The sequence below is a fragment of the Euleptes europaea genome, chromosome 7, assembly GCF_029931775.1.
Source record: "Euleptes europaea isolate rEulEur1 chromosome 7, rEulEur1.hap1, whole genome shotgun sequence".
Taxonomy (NCBI): Eukaryota; Metazoa; Chordata; class Lepidosauria; order Squamata; family Sphaerodactylidae; genus Euleptes; species Euleptes europaea.
The window spans coordinates 100,891,700-100,918,214 of NC_079318.1; the positions used below are offsets into that span (position 1 = coordinate 100,891,700).

The 26,515-nt window shown below is 48.4% G+C and overlaps 1 protein-coding gene and 1 non-coding gene across 2 annotated transcripts; both read right to left on the reverse strand.

The window, feature by feature from the left end:
* Positions 1–19,501: 19,501 nt before the first annotated feature.
* On the reverse strand, positions 19,502–19,576 carry TRNAP-GGG (transfer RNA proline (anticodon GGG)). Its single transcript has one exon. It is a non-coding gene; the product is annotated as a tRNA-Pro (tRNA).
* Positions 19,577–19,768: 192 nt separating this feature from the next.
* LOC130480931 (heat shock 70 kDa protein 1-like) lies at positions 19,769–21,643 on the reverse strand. Its single transcript, XM_056853556.1, has one exon. The coding sequence runs from the start codon at positions 21,467–21,469 to the stop codon at positions 19,769–19,771; it is 1,701 nt and encodes a 566-aa protein (XP_056709534.1). The 5' UTR covers positions 21,470–21,643.
* Between the last annotated feature and the right edge of the window lie 4,872 nt (positions 21,644–26,515).

Sequence of the window (26,515 nt, forward strand, 5' to 3'; positions counted from 1 at the left end):
CCAAACCATTCCTATGAGAAAGAAAAATGGGAGGAGCCTAAAGAGGCCAGGGTGGCTCCATAAACCGCTTTTTAAAGAGTTGAGAAATAAAAAAGACTCATTTAGGAAGTGGAAGGAGAGCCTTATAACCAAAGAGGAATATAAACAAATAACTAGTGCTTGTAGGGAGAGTGCTAGGAAGGCTAAAGCTCAGTATGAACTTAGGCTAGCGAGAGATGCTAAACGCAACAAAAAAGGGTTCTTTTCCTATGTACAGAGTAGGGGTAAGAACAAGGACAAGATAAGCCCATTGCGTGGACCGGAAAGTGAAATTGTAACAGGAGATGAATGTGCAGGGAATTCTGCTTCCCCCTCTCGGTTCTTTTGTGATTGGATTCTCTGCTGCTTACTCACCAAAGCAAAGCCCAGAGAATGTGATAGGAAAGGAGGCCTTGCACACAGCACACCAGACATATAACAGTAAACCATGCCGTTTATTGAACTTACAAGAGAAATATAAGGCAAAGAAAGAAGCAAGTACTTGACTAAATATATAGGACAAAATTTAACAAGCCCACATACAATTTGACAGACAAACAGCAGAGCACTCTGGGTCGTTCCAAAGAAGAGACAGAGTGGTCTCTCCCTGAGAAGGACAAAGGACTGGACAACTGGACCAGCCTTTTATAGGCTAAACCGTGAGAAGGGGGGGGGGGTCCCAGCCGGACACCTCCTTTCAAATTCTTCAGGAGATGGATTTTCACAAATCATGGCTAATCTTGTTTGGAAAATATCCTGTTCCACAATAAGTTTCTCATATCCAGAGTCTCTGACACTGTTTGCCTGTCCGTCAGCCCGTGTACAAAAACAATTTCCCCCCATGCCGTAAGCAGATAACTTGCTGCCAGCCTAAGTGACTTTGCTCTCCGTGCTTTGGTTGACTAACTCCTAGCAATGTGATCTCCTGTACCCTTTAAGGTCAGGAGCCTAGTTGAAACTTGGGTCAGCAAAAGGCCTTAGTCAGGCCTTCATGTGGTTTCTAAGCTATAGGTTATAATATTAAAATATAAAGATGGTTCTTCTTAAGCCAAACTACTGTTTAATATAAAAATTCTCACCACAATGAAGAGAGGGCAGAACTCCTCAATTCCTTCTTTTCCTCAGTCTTTTCTCGTGAGGGAAGTGGTGCTCAACATGGCAAAAACAGAACATGTGATGAGGGAAGGGATTTGCAGCCTAGAATTGGCATTGGGGTAGTGCACAAACATCTGGTTTCTTTAAATGAAACAAAATCCTCTGGGCCAGTTGAATTGCACCCAAGGGTACTCAAAGAACTTGCAGATGTAATTTTGGAACCTCTGTCCATTATTTTTGAAACGTCTTGGCAAACAGGTGAGGTGCCAGAAGATTGGAGGCGGGCAAATGTTGTTCCCATCTTCAAGAGGGGAAAAAAGGAGGATCCAGGTAACTACCGACCCATCAGCTTGACTTCTATACCAGGAAAAGTGCTCGAACAAATCATCAAACAGTCAGTCCTTGAGCATTTAGAAAGGATGGACCTGATCACTAAGAGCCAGCACGGGTTTCTCAAGAATAAGTGTTGTCAGACTAATCTTATCTCCTTTTTTGAGAAAGTTACTACCTTGCTGGATCAGGGGAATGCTGTAGACATAGTTTATCTAGATTTCAGTAAGGCTTTTGATAAGGTTCCACATAGTATTCTAATTGACAAATTGGGAAAATGTGGTTTAGATCCTATTATGGTTAGGTGGATCTGCAACTGGTTGACAGATCATATCCAAAGAGTGCTAGTTAATGGTTCCTCATCCACTTGGAGAGAAGTGACTAGCGGAGTTCCTCAGGGATCTGTGCTGGGCCCTGTGTTATTCAACCTCTTTATAAATGATTTGGATGAAGGAATAGAGGGGATGCTTATTAAATTTGCAGATGATACTAAATTGGGAGGGGTAGCAAATACGGTAGAAGACAGAGCCAAGATGCAGGATGTTCTTGACAGGCTGGAGAAGTGGGCTAGAACTAGGGCTGTTGAAAAAAAAAATTCGGTATAGTTCGGAATGGGCTGAATTCGGCCCGTTTTTATTCGGGCCGGGCCGAAGTCCAAACTCCCCTGTTTCGGATCCCCCGAAATTTGGGGGGGATCCGGAGTTCGGGGGGAAATTTGGCCCCCCGTGCGCCTTCAGGGGGATTCCCTGAAGGCGCGCGGGGGGCACTTTAAACAGATCTGCGCCTCCCAGCCGGGAGGCACAGATCTATTTAAAGCCCCCCCCCAGCCCTGCCGGGACTCCCGGCAGGGCTGGCGGGGGGCTGGCAAGACCAGACCCCCCCGACCCTCCAGACCCCCCCCAAACCCCCCTTCCACCCCTGCCGGGAGTCCCGGCAGGGCTGGGGGGGCTTTAAATAGATCTGCACCTCCCGGCCGGGAGGCGCAGATCTGTTTGAAGACCCGCCGCGCGCCTCCAGGGAGCTTCCAGCTGGAAGGCGCAGATCTGTTTAAAGGGGCCGAATTCGCCGGATTTATTTGGGAACACCCGAACTCAGCGAATTCGGCTCCTCAGTTTCCCCCCCTTTTTGAGTTCGGTTCATCTGAACCGAAAAACCACCGAATTGCAGTAAATTTGGCTGTTTTTCAGTTCGGACCGAACTGAATCAACAGCCCTAGCTAGAACTAATAAAATGCACTTCAATAAAGACAAATGTAAAGTTCTACATTTAGGTAGGAAAAATCAAATGCATAATTATAGGATGGGGGAGACTTGTTTGAGCAGTAATGTGTGTGAAAAGGATCTTGGGGTCTTAGTAGACCAAACACTGAACATGAGTCAGCAGTGTGATGCTGTAACTAAAAAGGCAAACACAGTCTTGGGCTGCATCAACAGAAGTATAGTGTCCAGATCACGCGAAATTAAGGTATCGCTTTACTCCGCTCTGGTTAGACCTCAACTAGAGTATTGTGTTCAGTTTTGGGCACCACAATTTAAGAAAGATGTAGTCAAGCTGGAGCGTGTCCAGAGGAGGGCAGGAAAGATGGTGAGGGGTCTGGAGACCAAGTCCTATGAGGAAAGGTTGAAGGAGCTGGGTATGTTTAGCCTGAAGAGGAGAAGACTGAGAGGGGTTATGATAACCATCTTCAAGTACCTGAAGGGCTTTCATATAGAGGAGGGTGCCGAGTTGTTTTCTGTTGCCCCAGAAGGTCAGACCAGAACCAACGGGTTGAAATTAAATCAAAAGAGTTTCCGTCTAGACATTAGGAAGAATTTTCTGACAGAGCGGTTCCTCAGTGGAACAGGCTTCCTCGGGAGGTGGTGAGCTCTCCTTCCCTGGAGGTTTTTAAGAAGAGGTTAGATGGCCATCTGTCAGCAATGCTGATTCTGTGACCTTAGGCAGATGATGAGAGGGAGGGTATCTTGGCCATCTTCTGGTCACTAGGGGTGTGGAGGGGGGAGGTAGTTGTGAATTTCCTGCATTGTGCAGGGGGTTGGACTTGATGGCCCTGGTGGTCCCTTCCAACTCTATGATTCTATGATAGTCCAACCCACCGCACAATGCAGGAAATCCAGAACTACCTCCCCTCACAACCCCCAGTGACCCCTACTCCATGCCCAGAAGATGGTAATAAAACCCATCCAGGATCCCTGGCCAATCTGGCCTGGAGAAAATTCGCTTCCTGACCCCAAAGGGACAATCAGCATTACCCTGGGCATGTAAGAAAGGGCCATGAGAGCCAAACACTGACACAGCCCTTCGTTCCCTCCCTCTCATGTTCTGCCTAAGTTCACAGAATCAGATTGCTGACAGATGGCCATCTAGCCTCTGCTTAAAACCCCCCAAAGGAGAGCTCACCACTTCCCGAGGAAGCCTGTTCCACTGAGGAACCACTCTGTCAGAAAGTTCTTCCTAATGTTTAGCAAAAACTCTTTTGATTTGATTTCAACCCGTTGGTTGTGGTCCGATCCTCTGGGGCAACAGAAAACAACTCTGCACCATCCTCTCTATGAGAGCCCTTCAAGTACCTGGTCCTTTTAACTGGAGATGCTACCAGGGATTGAACCTGGGACCTTCTGCATGCCAGGCAGAGGCTCTTCCATTGAACCAAGGCCCCTCCCCCAAAAGGCAGATGCTCCCAATCATCCCTCGGTAGCCTTGCCTGCCCCTCCTTTCTCTGTGTCGACCCCCTTGCTGCCCAAAATGCCCCTGGAAGAAGAAGAAGAAGAGTTGGTTTTTATATGCCGACTTTCTCTACCACTTAAGGAAGAATCAAACCGGCTTAGAATCACCTTCCCTTCCCCTCCCCACATCAGACACCCTGTGAAGTGGGTGGGGCAGAGAGAGCTGTGACTAGCCCAAGGTCACCCAGCTGGCTTCATGCGTAGGAGTGGGGAAACAAATCCAGTTCACCAGATTAGCCTCCGCCGCTCATGTGGAGGAGTGGGGAATCAAACCCTGTTCTCCAGATCAGAGTCCACCGCTCCAAACCACCGCTGTTAACCACCACACCACGCTGGCTCTCTTGGGGCTCAGGAACGGGTACCTTTGCTTGCAGAAGGGTCACTCGCCTTCCTAGAGCTTCAAAACTCAGCTCAGTGATGACGTGGGTGTAAGGAGGAGAGGGCACGAGCCACTGTAGGAAGTTTCTTGGTCTTCTTGGGGGTCTTCCCCGTTGCATTTCCAGCGCTGCCCCTCCAGCCCCTGGCAGACGTGCTGTCTGGGGAGAGCCCTCCAAGAGCCCTCGGCTTATCGCTGCTGTTTCCACAGGGAGCCATTTGGTTTATGACTCTTTTATAAAAGCCCATTAGAGAGCCGTCAAAAATGCCCTTTTCCAAGGAAAGGGCCTGGGCAAGTTTGCATTTGACCCCGCTATAAATATCCTCCTGGGGGGAAAGAATGTTTTAAATTACACCCAGAACTGGGGCTGAGTTACGCTCAGAACGCGCTTCGGGAGGCTGGGGGTCAGGATGCACACGTTCAAGGACACGCCAGGGAAATTCCCGTCTGGTTACTCTGTGGGAACAAAGACCAGCCCCAGGAGGCCAGCTACCTCTGGAGGAGTCAAGGAGGCTGGCCCTGCGCTCTGTGCGCTTCCAAGTACATTCCCACATGCAGGATCAAGGCCACAGGGAGCGATCCCAAAGTCCTAGACACTAGGAATAATTTTCTAACAGAACGGTTCCTCAGTGGAACAGGCTTCCTCGGGAGGTGGTGAGCTCTCCTTCCCTGGAGGTTTTTAAGCAGAGGCTAGATGGCCATCTGTCAGCAAGGCTGATTCTGTGACCTCAGGCAGATGATGAGAGGGAGGGCACCTTGGCCATCTTTTGGGCATGGAGTAGGGGTCACTGGGGCTGTGGGGTGGGGGAGATAGTTGTGAATTTCCTGCATTGTGCAGGGGGTTGGACTAGATGACCCTGGTGGTCCCTTCCACCTCTATGATTCTATGGTATTATGATTCAATGATTCTATTCCACAGCATGCCGGAGAGTGAACTGAGCAGGTTCAGCGCTGGTCAAAGCAGAGTATCACCTTTTGCGGTGGCAGGACACCCGTGCCTTTATCAACTGCAAGTCAGGCAGAAACTCAACAGGTGCTATTATGCCTCGATGGAAGACACCTTGGCCTACTCAATGACAAACCCTCGGGTTAGAAATGAACAGGAGACCAGTGACATGAACCAAATTTTACTCAATCGGATCCATTCACCATGGGCCTTCCTAGGCAGGTGCCTACGTATGCGGTTGGTGTTTATTTATTTTCTTCATTTATACTCTGCTTTTCTTCTAAAAGGGGACCCTAGAGCAGCTTACGTTGTTCTCATCCATTTTTATCCTTTTAGCAAACCTGTGAGGTTAGGGCAGGCTGAGATTATCTGACTGGCCCGCAGTCGCCCGATGAGTGTCCATGGTAGAGTGGGGATTTGAACCTGGATCCTAGTGTGACATTCTAACCAGTACACTACCCTGTTGGCTCTCAAAAAAGCCCAAACCGTCACAAATGTTTGTGAAGGGCTGATGGACCACAAATGCAGAAAGTTAGAGTTGCCAACCTCCAGGTAGCAGCTGGAGATCTCCTGCTATTACAACTGATCTCCAGCCGATGGAGATCAGTTCACCTGGAGGAAGTGACTGCCTTGGCAATTGGACTCTATGGCATTGAAGTCCCTACCCTCCACAAACCCCACCTTCCTCAGGCTCCACCCCACAAACCTCCCGCCAGTGGCGAAAAGGGACCTGACAACCCTACAGAAAGTCCAGGTGACAGGCAAGGGCATAAAACTCAAAAATAAGATGGTCTTTTTCTAATTTTGGGAAGCCAGATAATTCCCGTAGTGGCTGAGGAAAACCTAAGCCCTTGCTCAGTCCCGGGGGGGGGGGGGGATTGTGTGAAACCTCTTGATGCAGACCCCATTGTCACGATATCATGGGATCCAAAGAAGAAGGAGAAACCTGGCACAGAACTTGTCCACCTGACATGGTTGTACGTGCAGCTGAGGCCAAAGAGAACGGCCCATCCGCAACAACCTGCTTCTCTTTGCTGGGAAGTAGCTCCCGCAAAACTGGTTTGAAGCTGGCTTGGATTTCTACTGAAGATGTTCCTGGCGGCCAGTAGCCAGCCTCTTGCACCATGTTTGGGAAACCACCTTCTCCTTCAAGAGATATAAAAACTTTTGTAATGAATGAATCTGAAAAATATGCTATTAAATATCTTACTAAGTAATATTCCAAAAATATATAGCTTCAAGATTCATTTGCCCTTTTTTCAATGGTTTTGCTGGGCCATATGCTAAAGATCCCCTTTTGAGACCGGTTGTGTCCCTGCCCTCTTCAGTCAGGGGACTCCTTGATATGGTACATATCATTTTGCACTCCTTACGTATACCAACTTAGGCTAAAATGGATTATACCCTGTTTTAACAAATGGTCCATATTTTCTTGAGCAACTTTGGAGCAAAAGGTTCTGTCCTCTTAGAGGACTCTGACCCTCAGCGTACTTATTTGGTTGCTCGTTTTTTGGAGGCTGCAGAGAAGAGACAAAGGGAGGTGTTTTTAGAGATGGGTCTTATTTATGTTTTATGGTTTTATTGTTCAAGACCTCGGTCTAAGAACAGGGGGAAAGAAAGAAAAGAAATGTATAGTGAATTATTCAAGTACATGGTGACGGCGGCAAGAGTAATATACGCAGCAAAATGGAAATACTCAGATATGAATGAATGGATGAGTAAATTAACGGAATATGCGATTATGGCAAAACTAACATCCTTTATACATAACAGACCAGTTTCAGAATTTCAAGAAAAATTAAATGTCTTTTTTCATCATCTAGTTGGAATTTAAGAATGAAGTTAAATTAAAACAGAAGAAGAAAGATTTTGGCAATATATGTTTCGCAATAAATATGTTATTAGATATGAAGATATATTGAAAAGAAAGAGTGATGTAACTAAAAAAAGTAAATTTAAATAGTAAGGTCCATAAAAATTGTATGAATATGAATGTTTATGTTTTATGCTTATGTTTGTTTTATGTTGCATATTTTTTATTTTTTTCATTAATAAGTAGATATACAGAGGGGAAAAATAGGGAAAGGGAAGATAATATTATTTACATATCATTTTGTTGGTATCTAACAATCTCTACCCCTCTTTATAATACCGTCTTCCATATTTTCTTAACATAATAGTAATTTGATTTGACTAGATCTTTTATCTGGTGCTTTTAATATATTCATAAAAGGATTTCCATCTCTCATGATTCTGTTCTTGTGTATTACCTTTCATATATTCTGTTAATTGTGCCATAGTAATATATTCTAGGGACTTATCTAACCATGTTTGAAGTTTTGGGATCTTATTTGTTTTCCAAAGTGATGCCAGGACTACTCTCGCCGCTGTTACAAGGTATTTTAATACGATCTGTTGGTCCTCATTCATGGTATCTGGTGATTTATTCAGAAGAAAGAGTTTGGGATCATATTTTATGCTCTGTCCTACGATGCCTTCGAGGTTCTTATGAATTTTTCCCAATATTTCTGCACGACTTCACATGTCCACCAACAGTGGAAAAAAGTGCCTCTGATTTTATGACATTTCCAACAGAGTCCCGAAGCTTTGCTGTTCATATTCTGAATATCGCTAGGAGTTATATACCATCTGTGCAGCATCTTAAGGCAATTTTCCTGAATACTTTGACATAAAGTAAACTTATAATTTTTCCGAAAGATCTGTTCCCATTCTTCTATCATTATCGTTTCATTTAAGTTCTCCATCCATTTGATTTGGCAGACTTTAACTTGTTCTTCCTCTGTATCGAATGATATTAGGAGTTTATAGATCTTTCCTAGAAGATGTTGTACTGGTTTGCTCATTAGTTGTTCAAATTCCGTCTCTTTTCTGATTTTACCTCTGACTGTACAGTCCTCCTTGAATCTCGACATTAGTTGATGATATGTCATCCAAGACATCTGTGGGTGGTCTTCCTGAATTTCCGTTAATGTTTTAAATGTTCCATCTTATTTTTATTATGTCTCCATATCTAATGGATCCATACTTTTTTCTATCCATTATAGAACCACAAACACTGAGTGGAGCCATTATTAACGGGGGATTGGGACTTAGTCTTGATTTTAATTTCTTCCACACAGTAATCATGTTGTCCACAATCGGGTGATCTCTCTTTTCTTCCAGCTGTTTTTTGGGATGTTTGTTTTGTGTACTGAAATAAAACTTTTAAAACTTTTTTTAAAGTGTATCTGGGTGGAAGATGGAATGTTTCCACGAAGCATTTTTGAAAACCAACCAGCGGGGCTGTCAATTAGTCTCAATCATCTTTGTGGTGATTTACCCTGAAGACAAATTTTTAAAAGGAGATACCTGGAACGAGGAATTAAAAATAAAAAGGACCACTCTGTTAGGGTTTTAAAACATTCAAGCACCTATAAGTAACAAATTTCCCCTTTTTGCATGCGTTAAAATGCTTTCCCCCTCCATAATGGTGGGTAATATGTCCAAAAACGTACGAAATTACTGTCTTTTGCTAACCACCTGGGGCTGGGGCGGCTGTCATCTCCCCCTCCTCGTATCTCACATATTTGAATCTAAAAGCTAGAAATGGCCTTTTCCCCACAATGCTCTCTTACTTGCGCTATACATGAATCGCTGGTTGCTAATTGCATATGACAATGGCCCATTTAGATGCCGTCTCCCAGACAAAATTGAGACCAAACTTTCAAAGTGTTCGTCTACAGGTGGAGAGAGATCTCAAAGACTCTCATTTTGGGTTTGCAACTGGGAAGCATCCCCCCCACCCTATTTTCAAGCATTGCTAACATGCCCTCTGCCTAGGGTTGCCAGGTCCCTCTTCACCACCGGTGGGAGGTTTCTGGGTCGGAGCCTGAGGAGGGTGGGGTTTGTGGAGGGGAGGGACTTCAATGCCATAGAGTCCAATTGCCAAAGCAGCCATTTCCTCCAGGTGAACTGATCTCTATAGGCTGGAGATCAGTTGTAATAGCAGATCTCCAGCTAGTACCTTGAGGTTGGCAACCCTACCTCTGCCAGATCCTCGTTCGGAAGCTGCCTTTGGCCCCATCTGGCTGGATATTGCCTGTTCTGCCCGGGGACCCAGACAGAGAAAGTTCTGTAATGGAAGACCCTTTAACTGGAGGGGCTGGGGACTGAACCTGGGGCCATCTGTGTGCAAAGCAAGGGCTCTTCTGATGGGCCCTAGATTAAGTTGAAATTAAATCAAGAGTTTCTGGCTAAACATTAGCCTGACAGAGGGGTTCCTCAGTGGAACAGGCTTCCTCGGGAGGTGGCATGCGCTCCTTCTTTGGAGGTCTTTAAGCAGAGGCTAGATGGCCATCTGTCAGCAAGGCTGATTCTGTGAACTTAGGCAGATCATGAGAGGGAGGGCAGGAAGGGTTGCATCAGTGCTTGGCTCTCGTGGTCCTTTCTCACATGCCCAGGGTAATGCCGATGGATCGCCACTTTGGGGTCAGGAAGCAATTTTCCTCCAGGCCACATTGGCCAGGGATCCTGGAGGATTTTTTTTGGCCATCTTCCTTCCACTGAGTCAGACCTTTGGTCTGCCCAGGTCAGTATTGTCTCCTCTGACTGGTGGTGGCTTTTCAAGGTCTCTGATGGATAGGGTTTCCAACTGCCAGGTAGTAGCAGGAGATCTCCTGCTAATTCAACTGATCTCCAGCCGATAGAGATCAGGTCACCTGGAGAAAAATGGCCGCTTTGGCAATTGGACTCTATGGCATTGAAGTCCCTCCCCTCCCCAAACCCCGCCCTCTTCAGGCTTCGCCCCCAAAATCTCCCGCCGGTTGAGAAGAGGGACCTGGCAAGCCTACTGACGGAGGTTTCCCCGCATCATTTCCTCACTGACCCTGCCAATTGGAGATGCCGGGAACTGAACCTGGGACCTTCTGCATGCACGACAGAGGCTGTGTTGCTGAGCCACAGCCCCTCTGCTCAGTATTGTTGAATTATTACTGCATTATTGACCCCCTCAATTCCAATCTTCAGGATGCAGTTTAAGACAGTTTTCATTAACATAATCCAATGCAGTCCTAAACTGTGATTTTAAAGTTTGGTTTTTATGTATTTTATGTACTCCATTGTATATTTTATGTATACCATAAGCTGCCTTGAGGTCCATAAGGAAGAAAGGAGACCCGGTGTGCTATAGCGGTTACAGTTTTGGATTAGGATCTGGGGGAGCCAGGTTTGAATCCGCACTCTGCCATGGAAGCTTGTTGGGTGATCTGGGGTCAGTCATACACTCTCAGCCTCTAACCTCCCTCACAGGGTTGTTGTGAGGATAAAAAATAGGGGAGGAGATTGGTGTAGGCCATCTTGGGTCCCCATCGGGGAGAAAGGCAGGAGATAAGCAAAGGGAATAATAAATCAATATTAAAATAAATAAGCAAATCAATAATATTGGCAGTGCCAAGTACAAAGTGACTCCTCTTTTAGATACTGTGGAAGTTTTTGATTTTGATATTTTTCTGTTTATAAAGTGTATTCCTTTTTTTATATATATATAAATTTTTATTGATTTTTTAAAATAAAGAATACCAAAAAAAAAGAAAAAAAATGTGTGTAATACAAAAACTTTTTTGTATAAAGTGTATTCCTAACTGTCTTGGGGACCAGTTATGGCCAGAAGGTGATCCATAAATCTACTAAGGTAATATTCTTACAACTCTGTGGTGGTTAGGGAAAAAAATTAACCTTTTTTGGCTTAAAAAAAGCACTAATGGATTGAAAATGGCGTCAAATTGATGGCGGAAATGTTGTGAAAGCTGCATTTATCGGATAAAAGTGTCACTTTGCACCCGAACCCCAGGTGAACAGCTGAAGTGTGGAAGATTGGGGGGTGGGTGGGCTTCGGGGGAAACTGGCCATGTTTTTTTGCCCATCCTGGCCGTGAGCAGGAGGAGCCAGCCAGGAGAGCCGGCAGCTGTTGGCCGGGGATATATTTCTGGGGGCTCCAGCGCATCCCTGCCCCCAGCCGGGTTCCCGTGTGCCCAGATCTCTGCTCCTACCTACAGTCAGCAACAGCGGCTGGCAAAACCGTGGACTGTCTGTGAATATCTGAGCTGGAGAAAAGGGTGGAAGTCGCCTGTCAGGAAAATCAGTTAAAAATAAATGTTTATGACAGTTTATTTTATAAGACGAGAACAGGCCAGATTCCTAAAAGAGGTTGTTCTCTTCCGCTCTTGGATGCTGCTGGAACCACCTTCGGATTTGAGAGGGAAAAACCAGAAGGGTTTGTCAGAGATAGCCATTGTGTCAACGTCTGTGGGTGGGTTATTTGTGTGTGAAACGGACCAGGGGAGGCAGGCGGAGATGTGGTGGGTTTGGGTGGGGGGACCGGGGCTCTCGGCAATTGCCGATCCTTTTGCTCACCACCACACCTGAGCATCAAAACTGGTGGCGGCGGATGTTGCGGGCAGGACTTTCTCAGCTCTTGGCAAACCCGAGCGAGCCCCTTCGGTTTTATTCTGGGAAGGAAAGGAGCATCTTGGCCAGATAATTAGGGGAACCATCTGTGAGAAATCTAAAAATGAAAAGAGAGAGCCTAGCACCAGTGAGAAAGAGACAGGCAGGAAGGAAGGGAGGAAGGAAGGAAGGAAGGGAGGAAGGAAGGATGGGAGACAAGCAGAGAGGAGAAAGAGAGGAATAAGAAGAGTTGGTTTTTATATGCCAACTTTCTCTCCCACCTAAGGGAGACTCAAACCAGCTTACAATCACCTTCCCCCTCCCCACAACAGACACCCTGTGAGGTAGGTGGGGCTGAGAGAGTTGTGATTAGCTCAAGGTGACCCAGCTGGCTTCATGTGGAGGAGTGGGGAAACAAATCCAGTTCACCAGGTCAGCCTCAGTCACTCATGTGGAGGAGTGGGGAATCAAACCCGGTTATCCAGATCAGACTCCTCCACTCCAAACCACCGCTCTGAACCACTATACCACGCTGGCACAAAAGCATTAAGTGTGAGGACATATTTCTGTGCAGTGCAAAAATCAGAAGTACTATTTGCTGAAATCTCTCTACCTCAGCTGGACATTGCCCTCATTTCTACTCTGAAACAGAGGAAAGCGCTTCCCTGGGTCTATTTGCCATCTCAAAGACATGACTGCGGATAGATGGAGTTTTCTCTTCTTCCCATAATACTAGAGTTTGCAGGGCACCAAATGAAACTGATGGGCAGTCGATTCAGGACAGACAAAAAGAAACACTTCTTTACCCAGAAAGTGATTAAAATGTGGAATTTACTGCCAGAGGATGTCGTGATGGCCACAGCTAGAGACAGCTTTAAAAGGCACCTGGTTGGCCATTGTGGAAACAGACTGCTGGACTTGATGGGCCTGGGTCTGACCCAGCAGGGCCTTTCTCATGTTCTTATGTTCTAAAAGGGGATTGGAAAGATTTGTGGCTACTAGTCAAAATAGATGCTAGTCATGATGCACACCTATTCTCTAATCAGAAGAGCATGCCTTTGATCTGAGGTGTTGTGGAACACCAGGCAGGGTAAATGCTCCTGTGGTCATCTTGCTTGTGGGCTTCCTGGAGGCTCCTGGTTGGCCTCTGTGTGAACAGACTGCTGGACTTGATGGGCCTGGGTCTGATCCAGCAGGGCTTTTCTGATGCTCTTATGAGAGAGAGGTCTATCAGTGGCTACAAGCCATGGTGACTAAAGGGAACCTCCATATACAGAAGCAGCAAACCTCTGGATTCCAATGTCAGGAGGCAACCTCAGGGGAAGGCCTTGGTCTCCATGCCCCATTGTTGGGCTTGCTGAGGAAGAGGTCGGCCCCTGTGTGAGACGGGATGCTGGACTAGATGGACCCTCACTGGTCTGATCCAGCAGGGCTCTTCTGAGGTTCTTATGAAGGCCTTGGCATCGGTGCCCTGTTGTTGGACCTCCAGGGCAAATGTATGAGTTGGGAAACACCTGGAGATTTGGCGGGTGGAGTCTGAGGAGGACAGTGTTTGGAGAGGGGAGGGACTTAAATGCCATAGAGTCCAATTGCTGAAATGGCCCCTTTTCTCCAGGGGAACTGATCTCTGTCGCCTGGAGATCAGTTGTAATAGCAGGAGATGTCCAGCCTCCACCAGGAGGTTGGCAACCCTACCCCCCACTTCCATAAAGAGAACCAGACATTTCCCTCTTACACTATGAAAAGGGCCCAAGGCACCTTCAGGTAGCGGAAAGCTGTTTCCGGGGGGGTGGGGGGTGGGACTATTCACAGGTAAGCCGGTCAGGGGAAAATGTTGCCAGCCAAGCAAGGGCCAAGAAGAGCTCCTGAGACTTTCTTCTGACTTCCAAAGTAGTTCACCCTCCGTGCCTTCCTCGAAGCTGTATAACCTTCTCTTTTCATTTGAATAATGGCTTGCAATATGGGCTTTTTTGACACAAAGTCCCTGCTTGGAAGGCAAGATGAAAAGGGTAGGGACGGGCTATTAGCAGTGACGGATGGGCTCCCAGCTGGCCCTTTGACGGCCCTGGACTTTACTCATGCCGTCAGACGGGGTGGTTGGACTCATCGCAAAGAGCTCGTGCCAAAAGCGTTCCGACAGAATTGATTATCAGTTTTAAAGCGATGCAAAAAAAAAAAAACCAGACCGTCAAGATGGGCTGATTCTCCAAAAAGCCAAACTCCAACATTCAAGCCTGTCTGGGAGCAACTGGGGTTTCCAACTCTGGGATGGGAAATTCCTGGAGTTTTAGGAGTGGAGTTTGAGGAGGGTGGAGTTTGGGGGAGGGAGTTCAGCAGGTGTGGGGTCCCATACAGACAACCCTACAAAGCTGCCAGTTTCTCCAGGGGAACTGATCTCTGTAGTCGGGAGATCAATTATAATTCCGGGAGAACTCCAGGACCCACCCGAAGGTTGGCAGTGGGCAGTGCTAACTGATAAATGTGCAGCAGCCCCTCCATCAAGTGTGTGAGAATTGAGCCGTGGGATTTCTGCTCCAGGTCCACTAAAGAAGCCCCTCTTTTTGGACAAGGATTCATGATTGTGACTGTGCAGAACATGAAGACAGAATTCACTCAGCATTTTGCAAACCTCGGCTTTCTTTTCTCTCCCACCACTAAAAGTTACTAGTCCTTGTGGCTGCCAGAGCATGCTTGAAAATGTGTGGGTCACGCTGAGCAGAATGCCAGAAAACAAAGAGGGTGTCTAATAGGATCTCTGTTGGAAAGAGGGTGGGGTCTTTATCTCTTGGCACCTCCCCATGACTAGCTGAATAAATAATAAATTAGCAAACATTGTGATCCATAGCACATAAGACAAGGCAGGCAGAGTTACGTACTTTGCTTTAGATTCCCCGCCTGCCAATGGTTTCCACCCCACCATCAATATAACAATGAATTTCTCTGAACAAGAAATAAACTTCCTGGACACCACAGTACGGTTACATGAGGGACGCACAAGCACCACATTATCAGATCAGCAAACCTATCTACATGCCTCCAGGTACCACCCCAACCATACCAAACAGTCCATTGTCTATAGCCGAGCCCTACGCTATAGTCGCATCTGCTCCAACCTCTCAGACAGAGATACTCACTCGAAGGAGCTACAGCGAGCATTTTTGCAACTGCAATATCCTGCTGATATGGTAAAAAAAGATAATTGGAAAGGCGAGAGGTGTTCTATTGTCATTTTCTTTGGGTTTGTCTTGTTGCAAGCTGTGCCTGGGTATCATTCTGACCCAACACGTTGGGTCTTCCGGCAGGGTATGGATAGATGTCATAAAGAAGCTGAGAAGCAAAGCATGGTGGGGAATCTCCATTGTCTGTTCCGAATCCCGAGTCTCTGGCAGTTAGTGGTATCTCAAGGGTTGTGTGTACTTCGAGAGAAATAATTAGTATTCCTGTGGCCAAGTAATTCAAATTCAGGCAATAAACTTGTGGGGTTTTTTTAAAGTGCGTTTCTCAGGAAGCTAAATTCATAGAATCATAGAGTTGGAAGGGACCACCAGGGTCATCTAGTCCAACCCCCTGCACAATGCAGGAAATTCACAACTACCTTTTCCTCCACACACCCCCAGTGACCCCTACTCCATGCCCAGGAGATGGCCAAGATGCCCTCTCTCTCATGAACTGCCCAAGGTCATAGAATCAGCATTGCTGACAGATGGCCATCTAACCCCTTCTTAAAAACCTCCAGGGAAGGAGAGCTCACCACCTCCTGAGGAAGCCTGTTCCACTGAGGAACCACTCTAATGGTTAGAAAATTCTTCCTGATGTCTAGACGGACACTCTTTTGATTTCATTTCAACCCGTTGGTTCTGGTCCGACCTTCTGGGGCAACAGAAAACATCTCGGCACCCTCCTCTATGACTAAATTCTGTGTCCCGCTTTGTCTTGAGGACACCAGCATTGAAGGCCAGGCTGGCCTTTGCATTCTGCAATAAGAGCTGCTGCTGCCAGCTTGGTTCAGGTAGAAATTCAACTGGGGAGTCTTACTCTTCACCATTACTTTCCATCTGGACAAAGCTGCACCTATTGAATGCCTTTGGGAGGGCAGAAATCTCACGCGACTGCTGTATCCCTAGGATTAGCAGGATGAAATGCTATATTTTGCATTAATGGGGATAAAGGGGGAAAGCGTCCAGTACTTATCCCACAATGGTTATGGCATGACCCATCCCAAACATTACCTAATGCAATCAAAAAACCTGCTATGTCCACCATTTTCTGTCTTGCTTCTTATATCCCAATAGACATTAACTCCAAAGTGTTCCATGTCACCAAATCCTCCTCTTTCTTACACTACTCCACTTTAACAGATGCAGGAGGGTAATTATATGTTTTAGGTGCTGATAAATCTCCTTTATTTGGGGGTCGGGCTTGGAGAACAGTTTAATTTAGATCCTTTCTGACCTCAAATCAATTCATTCAGCATCATTTGAATTTCAGCTAACTGTGCTGAGGAATCAGAAATGGAAAACCAGGACAGAAATCTTGGGAGTATCTTCAGCTTATCACTATTCTTCCAAGCCAAGATACGTTCTGTTTTGACCATCTTATTGGGTCTGTCTCAGGTTTAGTTTTACCACTGGTGATGGAAAGTGCTACCAAGTTGCTGCCGACTCACTGACACCCTGTAGGGTTTTCAAGGCAAGAGACATTCAGAGGTAGTTTGCCAAGTGACCCTGGACTTCCTGAGTGGTCTCCCATCCAAGTAACTAGCCATGGCGAACCCTGCTTAGCTTTTGAGGTCTGATGAGATCAGGCTAGCCTGAGCTATCCAGGTCAGGGCAGATTTACCACTAATTATACCACAGTATCTCGTCCCAGTTGTCAATGCCATTCAAGCTCAAATACTTAACATATTTAGAAACCCAGTTAGATCTTGTTATCTGGGACATCTCCATCTTTGTCTGCTCCTCAGTATTAAAACCCATATATCCAGACACACTTCCATAATAATCCACAATATCAGCCCATCTTTTAAATGATTCTCAAGGTTCCTGGATCAAAAACAGAATGTTATCTGCAAACAGCAATATTTTACTTTCTCTGTCTCTGTCAAATACTTGAAGGGCTGTCAAACATGGTGGGGAGTTGTTTTCTGTTGCCTCAGAAGGTCAGACCAGAACCAACGGGTTGAAATTACATTAAAAGGGTTTTCGGCTCAACATGAGGAGAGTTGGTTTTTATATGCAGACTTTCTCTACCACTTAAAGGAGACTCAAACCGGCTTACAATCACCTTCCCTTCCCCTCCCCACTACAGACACTCTGTGAGGTAGGTGAGGTTGAGAGAGTTTGGAAAGAACTGTGACTAGCCCAAAGTTGCCCAGCTGGCTTCATAGGGAGGAGTGGAGAAATCAACCCGGTTCACCAGATTAGTGTCCGCCGCTCATGTGGAGGAGTGGGGAATCAAACCTGGTTCCCCAGATTAAGAGTCCACCGCTCCAAACCAATGCTCTTAATCATTACACCACACTAGGAAGAACTTTCGGACAGTTGGAGTGATTCCTCATTTGAACAGGCTCCTCGGGAGGTGCTGGGTGCAAACCTTCTTTGGAGGTTTTTAAGCAGAGGCTAGATGGCCATCTGTCAGCAATGCTGATTCTGTGAGTTTAGGCAGATCATGAGAGTGAGGGCAGGAAGGGTTGTGTCAGTGTTTTGCTCTCTGGGGCCCTTTCTTGCATGCCAAGGGTAATGCTGATTGCCACTTTGGGGTCAGAAAGAAATTTTCCTCCAGGCCAGATTGGCCAGGGATCCTGGAGGGTTTTTTTTTTGGCCATCTTCTGGGCATGGAGTAGGTGTCACTGGGGGTGTGATGCATCCCTATTCTCTCCAGGATCAGAGGAGCATGCTGGATATATTAGGTGCTGTGGCACACAGGCAGGATGGTGCTGCTGCAGTCGTCTTGTTTGTGGGCTTCCTGGAGGCCCCTGGCTGGCCACTGTGTGAACAGACTGTTGGACTTGATGGGCCTGGGTATGATCCAGCAGGGCTTTTTTGTGTTCTTATGAGCATGCCTATTATATCGGGTGCTGTGGCACACAGGCAGGATGGTGCTGCTGCAGACGTCTTGCTTGTGGGCTTCCTTGAGGCACCTGGTTGGCCACTGTGTGAACAGACTGTTGGACTTGATGGGCCTGGGTCTGATCCAGCAGGGCCTTTCTCATGTTCTTATGCACACAGTCTTGCCTGCTGCCCACTGACATAGAATCATAGAGTTGGAAGGGACCACCAGGGTCATCTAGTCCAACCCCCTGCACAATGCAGAAAATTCAAAACTACCTCCCCCCACACCTCCAGTGACCCCCACTCCATGCCCAGAAGATGCCCAAGATGCCCTACCTGTCATGATCTGCTTAAGGTCATAGAATCAGCATTGCTGACAGGTGGCCATCTAGCCTCTTCTTAAAAACCTCCAGGGAAGGAGAGCTCACCACCTCCCGAGGAAGCCTGTTCCACTGAGGAACCGCGCTGTTAGAAAATCTCATCGACTCAGTTGCCGCATCTCTTTATGTGCTTCTCCAGTTGGGCCCATCTGATATTCAGCCAGAATATTGCAGGCCCAGTGGAGAAATTCGAACCAGCCACATTTCTGGACCAGCAGGCCTCCCTCAGAGACCCTGAAGAGGCTTCTCCCAACATCTGACATCTGCTTGGGGGGGGGGAATGCAAGAGCCCCCTCCCCCTTGCTCCTACGCGCACCCCCCTTTCCCTTCCCGTAAGTGGCCATTAATTAAAGCCCAATCACAGTACAGGGAAATCAAATGACTTCACTATGATTAAAGTCTATTACCGCCGGGAGAAACGGCTCGCATAATAATTGGCTGCTGATAGGAAACCAGGGCAGAGATGCCAAGGCCTTCCTTCCGGCTTCTTCTGCAGCCCCTCAAGGGACAGGGGGTCAGCCAACCTGCCCTAGTCCGTTAGGGTTGCCAGCTCTAGACAGGAGAGTTCCTGGAGATTTGGGGCTGGAGCCTGGGGAAGGCAGAGTTTGTGGAGGGGAGGGTCATCTCTGGGCAGGGTTGTCAGCTCTGAGTTGGGAAATACCTGGAGATTTTGGAGGTGGAGCCCCAGGGGAGCCTTGAATGGGGTATAATGCCCTAGACTCCACCTTCCAAAGCAGCCCTTTTCTCTAGATGAATTGATCTCTGTTGCCTGGAGGTCAGTTGAAATGGTGAGCAATTTCCAGCCACCACCTGGATGTTGGCAACCCTGTCTCTGGGGTATCATGGGAGCCCCACCATCCAAAGCTGTCCTTTTCTTCAGGGATCTCTGATGCCTGGAGATCAGTTGTCATTCTGAGAGATCCCCAGGCCCCTCCTGGAGATTGGCAACCCTAAGGGCCAGGAACCAAAAACCCTTGAGTGAACATAAAATACCAAAACAGTACACATGAAGCTGCCTTATACTGAATCAGACCTTTGATCCATCCAAGTCCGTATTGTCTACTCAGACTGGCAGCGGCTCTCCAGGGTCTCCGGCAGAGGAGGTCTTTCACATCACCTACTTGCTTGATTCCTTTAACTGAAGATGCCGGGGATTGAACCTGGGACCTTCTGCATCCCGAGCAGATGCTCTACCACTGAGCCATGGTACCTCCCTATGGCTCTCCAGGGTCTCAGGCAGAGGTCTTTCACATCACCTACCTGCCTAGTCCCTTTAACTGGAGATGCCAGGGACTGAACCTGGGACCTTCTGCATACCAAGCAGATGCTCTACCACTAAACTACAGCCCCTCCCAGGAAGAAGCGGGACATTTTTCATCCATGTCATTTTTCTTTATTGTGCTCCGCTACCTACCCTGGCACCGGCTCTCCATTTCTTCCCCCTTGCTAAAATGTGTGATGATGGAATAGCAGACGTCCTCCAGCTCTCTCTTCCGCTCCTCATACTCTTTCTTTGGGGCCAGCCGGTTTTCTTCCAGCCACGAGGCGGTCTCCTCACACATCTCCAGCACCCGCCTCTTGGCCCGGTCATCCAGCGACTTCCCTTGCTCGGCCACCCTCTTCAGCTGGAAAGTGGAGGACTCCAATGAGTTCAAGGCTTCCGCTTTCGCCTGCTCCGCCTCCTCCTGCTCTCGGTATTCCTCCTCCTCTCGCAAGATGCGCTCCATCTCTTCTCTGTCCAGCCGGCCTCGGGTGTCCGTAATGACCAGATGGTTGCTGTTTCCAGTGCTTCTTTCCATAGCGGAAACGGTGAGGATATTGTTGTCATCGACGGCAAAAGTGACCACGATGACCGGCACGCAACGGGGAGCGGGGTGAAGGCCGTTCAGCGTGAGCGTTCCCAGGAGGCGGTTGTGCTTGGTCAGAGTCCGCTCCCCTTCGTAGACTTGCAAGAAGAGGCTGCTTTGGTTGTCCTCAGTGGTGGAGAAGTTTCTGGCCTCTTTGGTTGGGATGGGAGAGTTACGTTTGACCACGACGTCCATCACACCCCCGATGGTCTCCAGGCCCAGGGAAATGGGGGTCACGTCCAAGAGGAGAAGATTCTGCAGGTTCTGGTATCTGTGGCCTGTCAAGATGGCCGCTTGGATGGCTGCCCCTTGCGCCACTGCTTCCTCGGGGTTGATACTCTTGACGAGCGCCTTCCCATCAAAGAATTTCGACAGAAGGTTCTGGATCATGGGGATGCGGGTGGAGCCTCCCACGAGCACGACATCATGAATCTGAGTCTTCTTCATCCCGGCGTCCTCCAGCGCCCTCTCCACGTGCTCCACAGTGGCTTGGAAGAGGTCCGCATTGAGGTCTTCAAAGCAGGCCCTGGTGATGGTGGTGCAGAAGTCCACACCCTTATAGAGGGAGTCAATGGAAATGGTGGCCCTCACGTTGGAGCTCAGGGCCCGCTTTGCCTTTTCGCAAGCCACCTTCAGCCTCTGCACAGCCTTGTTGTTCTGGCTGAGGTCCTCTTTGTGTTTCTTCTTGAACTCCTGCACGAGATGATCCAGCAGCCGCTTGTCGAAATCCTCTCCGCCCAGCTGGGTATCTCCAGTGGTGGCCAACACTTTGAAGATGCCGTCTTGGACTGAGAGGATGGAGACGTCAAACGTCCCCCCGCCGAGATCGAAGATGAGGATGTTTCTCCTGGCTTTCCAGTGGGGGCTGATGGTCAGGCTGTAGGCGATGGCAGCCGCGCTGGGCTCGTTGATCAGACGCAGGACCTTGAGCCCGGCAATTGCCGCCGCGTCGATGGTGGCCTGGCGCTGGGCGTCGTTGAAGTAGGCCGGGACGGTGATGACCGCCTGCGAGACCGGACGGCCCAGATAGGTCTCCGCCACCTGCTTAAGTCTGGACAACAGCATGGCACAGATTTCCTCGGGATAAAAGGCCTTCTCCATCCCTCTGTACGACACCTGAACGTGGACCTTTTCGCCACAACTGACCACTTGGAAAGGCCAGTGCTTCATGCTGCTCTGCACTGCAGGGTCGTCGTACCTACGCCCAATCAGGCGCTTGGTGCCAAAGACCGTGTTCGCTGGGTTGAGGCCTCTTTGCATCTCTGCTGGTTCTCCCACGAGGCGCTCCCGGTCTGTGAAAGCCACGCAGCTGGGTGTGGTTCGGTTGCTGTAGTTGTTGGTGATGACGTCCACCTTGCCCTTCTGGCAGATGGCCACGCAGGAATAGGTGGTGCCAAGATCTATCCCCACGGCCGGGCCCTTCGCTCGGGTCTGGGCTGGTGTCGCCCTAAACCTGGGAACAGGCTGCGGTGCGGAGCCGTCGCACAAGTCCTCGGCGTTCCCATGGCTGAGATCGGCTCCCATAGAGGTGACTTTCCCCAGGACCAGGCCCTTCTGCCAAAGATGGAAAATTGGCAACCTGGGTGGGCCGATCTCCTTGGCTCCCGGGGGGTTTCCTCTGCCTCCCTCTCCCCTGGATGTTTCTCCATCCAGAGAGGTTGTGGGTCTCCATCATGGCTTATGTCATAATAGGGCTCTGGGAACAGCTGTGCTTAGTGGGTTCAAGCAAGCAGGTTTCCTCTTCCCGCTTTCCCTGAATTGGGGCCCAGTTTCTCACTTCCAGGGTTCCTGTCGGGGTCAGCTGGGACTTGAGCCAGGAACATTCTGATCTGCAGATGAGCCTGGCAGAGGCTCAGTCCTGGCCTGGCGGCTGTTTGAGCTGCCAGGGAGAACCAAGGGCTGTCTGGAGGCTAGAACACATGAACACATGAAGCTGCCTTCTACTGAATCAGACTTCCCTTGGTCCATCAAAGTCAGTCTTGTCTACTCAGACCGGCAGCGGCTCTCCAGGGTCTCCAGCAGAGGTCTTTCACATCACCTACTTACCTAGTCCTTTTAACTGGAGATGCTGGGGATTGAACCTGGGACCTTCTGCATGCCAAGAAGATGCTCTACCATTGAGCTATAGCCCCTCTCCATGGCTCTCCAGGGTCTCAGGCAGTGGTCTTTCACATCACCTCCTTGCCTAGTCCCTTTAACTGGAGATGCCGGGGATTGAACCTGGGACCTTTTGCATGCCAAGCAGATGCTCTATCACTGAGCCACAGCCCTTCCCTAGTGGAATTAGTGTTGCCAGGTCCTTCTTCGCCACCAGCGGGAGATTTTGGGTGTGGAGCCTGAGGAGGGCGGGGTTTGGAGAGGGGAGGGACTTCAATGCCATCGAATCCAATTGTCAAAGTGGCCATTTTCTACAGGTGAACTGATCTCTGTCAGCTGGAGATCAGTTGTAATAGCAGGAGATCTCCAGCCACCACCTGGAGGTTGAACTATAGCAAAATTAGCAGAAGGACAAAGGCCAAAATTACTGGCACATAAACTCCACACTTGGAAGTATGTTGAAGATCTGTATTGTCAAAAGACAACCATGCAACCGCAGTTGACATAAAATAAGAATATGCATATAAGCTCATACAATTTACATGGAACGCAATGCATTTAACATGTCAAGAAAAGCAATGGAGCATATACGACGCAATGGGCTTCCGGTAAATTTCCCATTTCATAACGCCGGAAGGATGAAAGGCTGAGTCAACCTTGAGCCGGCTACCTGAAACCGACTTCCGTCGGGATCGAACTCAGGTTGTGAGCAGAGCTTGGACTGCAGTACTGCAGCTTACCACTCTGCACCATGGGGCTCATCAGAAACAAAATAAGAGCATAGTTAATGATACAGTCAACTTTTCATATTTACATATATTTACAAACCATCCTGCCCGTCACAGTGGGGCTGTGGTTTTAAGAATGCCCCGTGTAAATCCTCCTCCAGGCTCAGTCCCTCTTTGGGGAATTGAGAAGGTCCCTTCCTTGCACTGACTTTCTTGCTTCATTGCCTCGGGCGATGAAGAGATGACCGGTGTTTTTTCCTTTTCTTGAACAACAGTTCCATTTTGGGTCCTTCAGAAGCCAAATCGGAAAATAAACCATCAGGACAATGAAGGGCTCAATCAAGAGAAACTTCCACATCTGGCTGGGATCACTTTTATCTGCAACATGAAAAAATTGTCTCATGAGACAGACCCCAACCTGCCTTTTAGCTAACTAAGAGGAACTCAGCAACCGAGGAGGAGAGGATGCTGAGAAGAGCTCCCCCTTCTTCCCAGCCACCTCCACTCCACCCCTTTTGCCTTTAAATTAAGCTGTTGCCTTAACGGTTGATTCCCCGGGCCCATTTGCCTTCCTTTGGGCCCAGCTGTCTGCCAAAGACATCAGGGGGCAGACATCATTCTCCTCGCTCCCTCCTGTTTTCACAGCAGCCTTGTGAGGTAGGCTAGGCTGAGAGACTGGCCCAAGGTCACCCTCCAAAATTAGTAACCGACCGGGGTGGGGGTTCAAACTCAGGCTTCCTCAATCCTAGTCTGATCCTCTAAATTTGTAGGGGTAGCAAATAAGGTAGAAGACAGAGCCAGGATAGAATCATAGAATCATGGAGTTGGAAGGGGCCACCAGGGTCATCTAGTCCAACCCCCTGCACAATGCAGGAAATTCACTGGTACCTCCCTACCCCCACTCCCCCAGTGACCTACCTTCCCTATGGTTGCCAGATCTCTCTTCACTACCGGTGGGAGATTTTTGGGGTGGAGACCAAAGAAGGCAGGGTTTGGGGATGGGGAAGGACTTCAATGCCATACAGTCCAATTGGCAAAGCGGCCATTTTCTCCAGGGGAACTGATCTCTATTGGCAGGAGATCAGTTGTAATAGCGAGAAATCTCCAGTCACCACCTGGAGGTTGGCAACCCTAGGCCCAGGTCTTGTGGGCTCTTATGGCAGAGCAGGATTTATGCACCATCTTTGATTACTGTTTTTAAGGTTTGATTTTATTGATGGTTTTATTGTTATTATTACATAATATTAGGTTTAAAATGATGTTATCCGCCCTGAGCTGGCTTGCTAGAGAGGGAGGACTACAAATCTGAAAGATAAATAAATAAATAAAATAACGAGGTTGGCGTTATTGAGGCCTCGTTGTGGCCTGTTCAGTTCTTAGTCGGCTGTTGTGTTCCAACAAACACGGTTCTTACGTAGGGTTGCCAACTGCCAGGTAGCAGCAGGAGATCTCCTGCTAATTCAACTGATCTCCAGCCGATAGAGATCAGATCACCTGGAGAAAAATGGCCTCTTTGGCAATTGGACTCTATGGCATTGAAGTCCCTCCCCTCCCCAAACCCTGCCCACTTCAGGCTCCGCCCCAAAATCTCCCGCCGGTTGAGAAGAGGGACCTGGCAACCCTATTCTTACGGCCACGTCTGCCTCCAGCACTGATCCATTGCCTCTCTAAAGACATAACAGCCGTACTGCCCCTCCTCCTGCCCCCTCCCCGGGCCGTTACACTCAACTGCCCTGTACACTTGAGCCCATTTCACAAGTTACACGTCCAGTCTGTGTACAGAGTTCCCCTGGTTTGTTTGCTTTTAAATACATGTGTTGTGTAATTATGTTCTGCTCAATGCACGCGCAGCGGAATGTCTGATTGAAACCGCACATTTATCCAGATGCTGTTGCTGTTTCAAATGCAAACCGAATTTGCGTTAGCTCTTTCTTCTAAACAGATGTGCACACATGCATGCAGGAGGTACGTGCACTCATTGTTAAAATCAGAACAGGGGGTTGGACTGGCCCAGAGCGCCCCCCCCCCACCTCTTCTCCTGTTCACCCTACTGGCTCCAGAGCATGGTGGGGCGAGGTTGTTCCTGGGGGCCTGAAGTCCAGTGAAAAAGATGGACAACGTTCTCAAAGACTCCAACAGAAGACCTTCTTGGTTGTTGCCCTCTGTGCACATCTGTTTAGAAGAGCCAGCGTGGTGTCGTGGTTAAGAGCGGTGGTTTGTAGCGGTGGACTCTGATCTGGAGAACAGGGTTTGATTCCCCACTCCTCCACATGAGCCGCGGAGGCTAATCTGGTGAACTGGATCTGTTTCCTCTCTCCTCCACATGAAGCCAGTTGGGTGACCTTGGGCTAGTCACAGCTGTCTCGGCCCCACCTACCTCACAGGGTGTCTGTTGTGGGGAGGGGAAGGGGACTGTAAACTGGTTTGATTCTTTCTTAAGTGGTTGAGAAAGTCGGCATATAAAAATCAACTCTTCTCCTCCTCCTCCTCCTCCTCCTCCTCCTCCTCCTCCTCCTCCGTTGAAACAAGCTGGGGCCACAACTGTCTGACCCAAGACTGATTTACTCTGAGGCAAACGCTGCTTTGCAGTTTGTTCTCTGGCACTGAGGCCTCTTGGCTGGCTTGCAGGCCTGATTGGGCGGGGGGATTCAAAGAACCTGATAGGAAGATCATTATGTTATAACTAGGACTGCGATTCTCCCAAAGCCAGTTGGTAGGGGGGATGGTGGGAAATGGGGTGGGGGGAGACTTGGCAGCGTCCCAATGTGCCAAGATCACTGCTGGTACGCCCGGAAGTGCACGTTTTTAAGTGTTTTAAAGAAAATAAAATCATAAATAAATAAAATATGTTGCCCGGGCCACTCTTGTCTGGCAGAGACCCCAATTCAAGAGGTTACAAAGGCTACACAGAAAGAATCATAGAATCATAGAGTTGGAAGGGACCACCAGGGTCATCTAGTCCAACCCCCTGCACAATGCAGGAAATTCAAAACTACCTCCCCCACATACCCCCAGTGACCCCCACTCCATGCCCAGAAAATGGCCAAGATGCCCTCCCTCTCAGGATCTGCCTGAGGTCATAGAATCAGCCTCGCTGACAGGTGGCCATCTAGCCTCTGCTTTAAAAACTCCAGGGAAGGAGAGCTCACCACCTCCCGAGGAAGCCTGTTCCACTGAGGAACCGCTCTAACTGTTAGAAAATTCTTCCTAATGTCTAGACGGAAACTCTTTTGGTTTAATTTCAACCCGTTGGTTCTGGTCTGACCTTCTGGGGCAACAGAAAACAACTCAGCGCCATCCTCTATATGACAGACCTTCAAGTACTTTTTTACAACTTCACTGGGTGCTGGTTTGTTTCCAAGCTCAATTCAAGGTACTGGTTTCCAACCGTAAAGCCATAAACTGTCTGGGCCAAAGAGCCCCTCCTAATATCTGCAAGTATAAATCTACTGCTCAGACTCTGCTCAAAAGCGCTTCATTT

Coding starts and splice junctions, on each gene's coding strand:
- LOC130480931 (XM_056853556.1), bottom strand. CDS start 21,469: ATGCAAAGAGGCCTCAACCCAGCGAACACGGTCTTTGGCACCAAGCGC.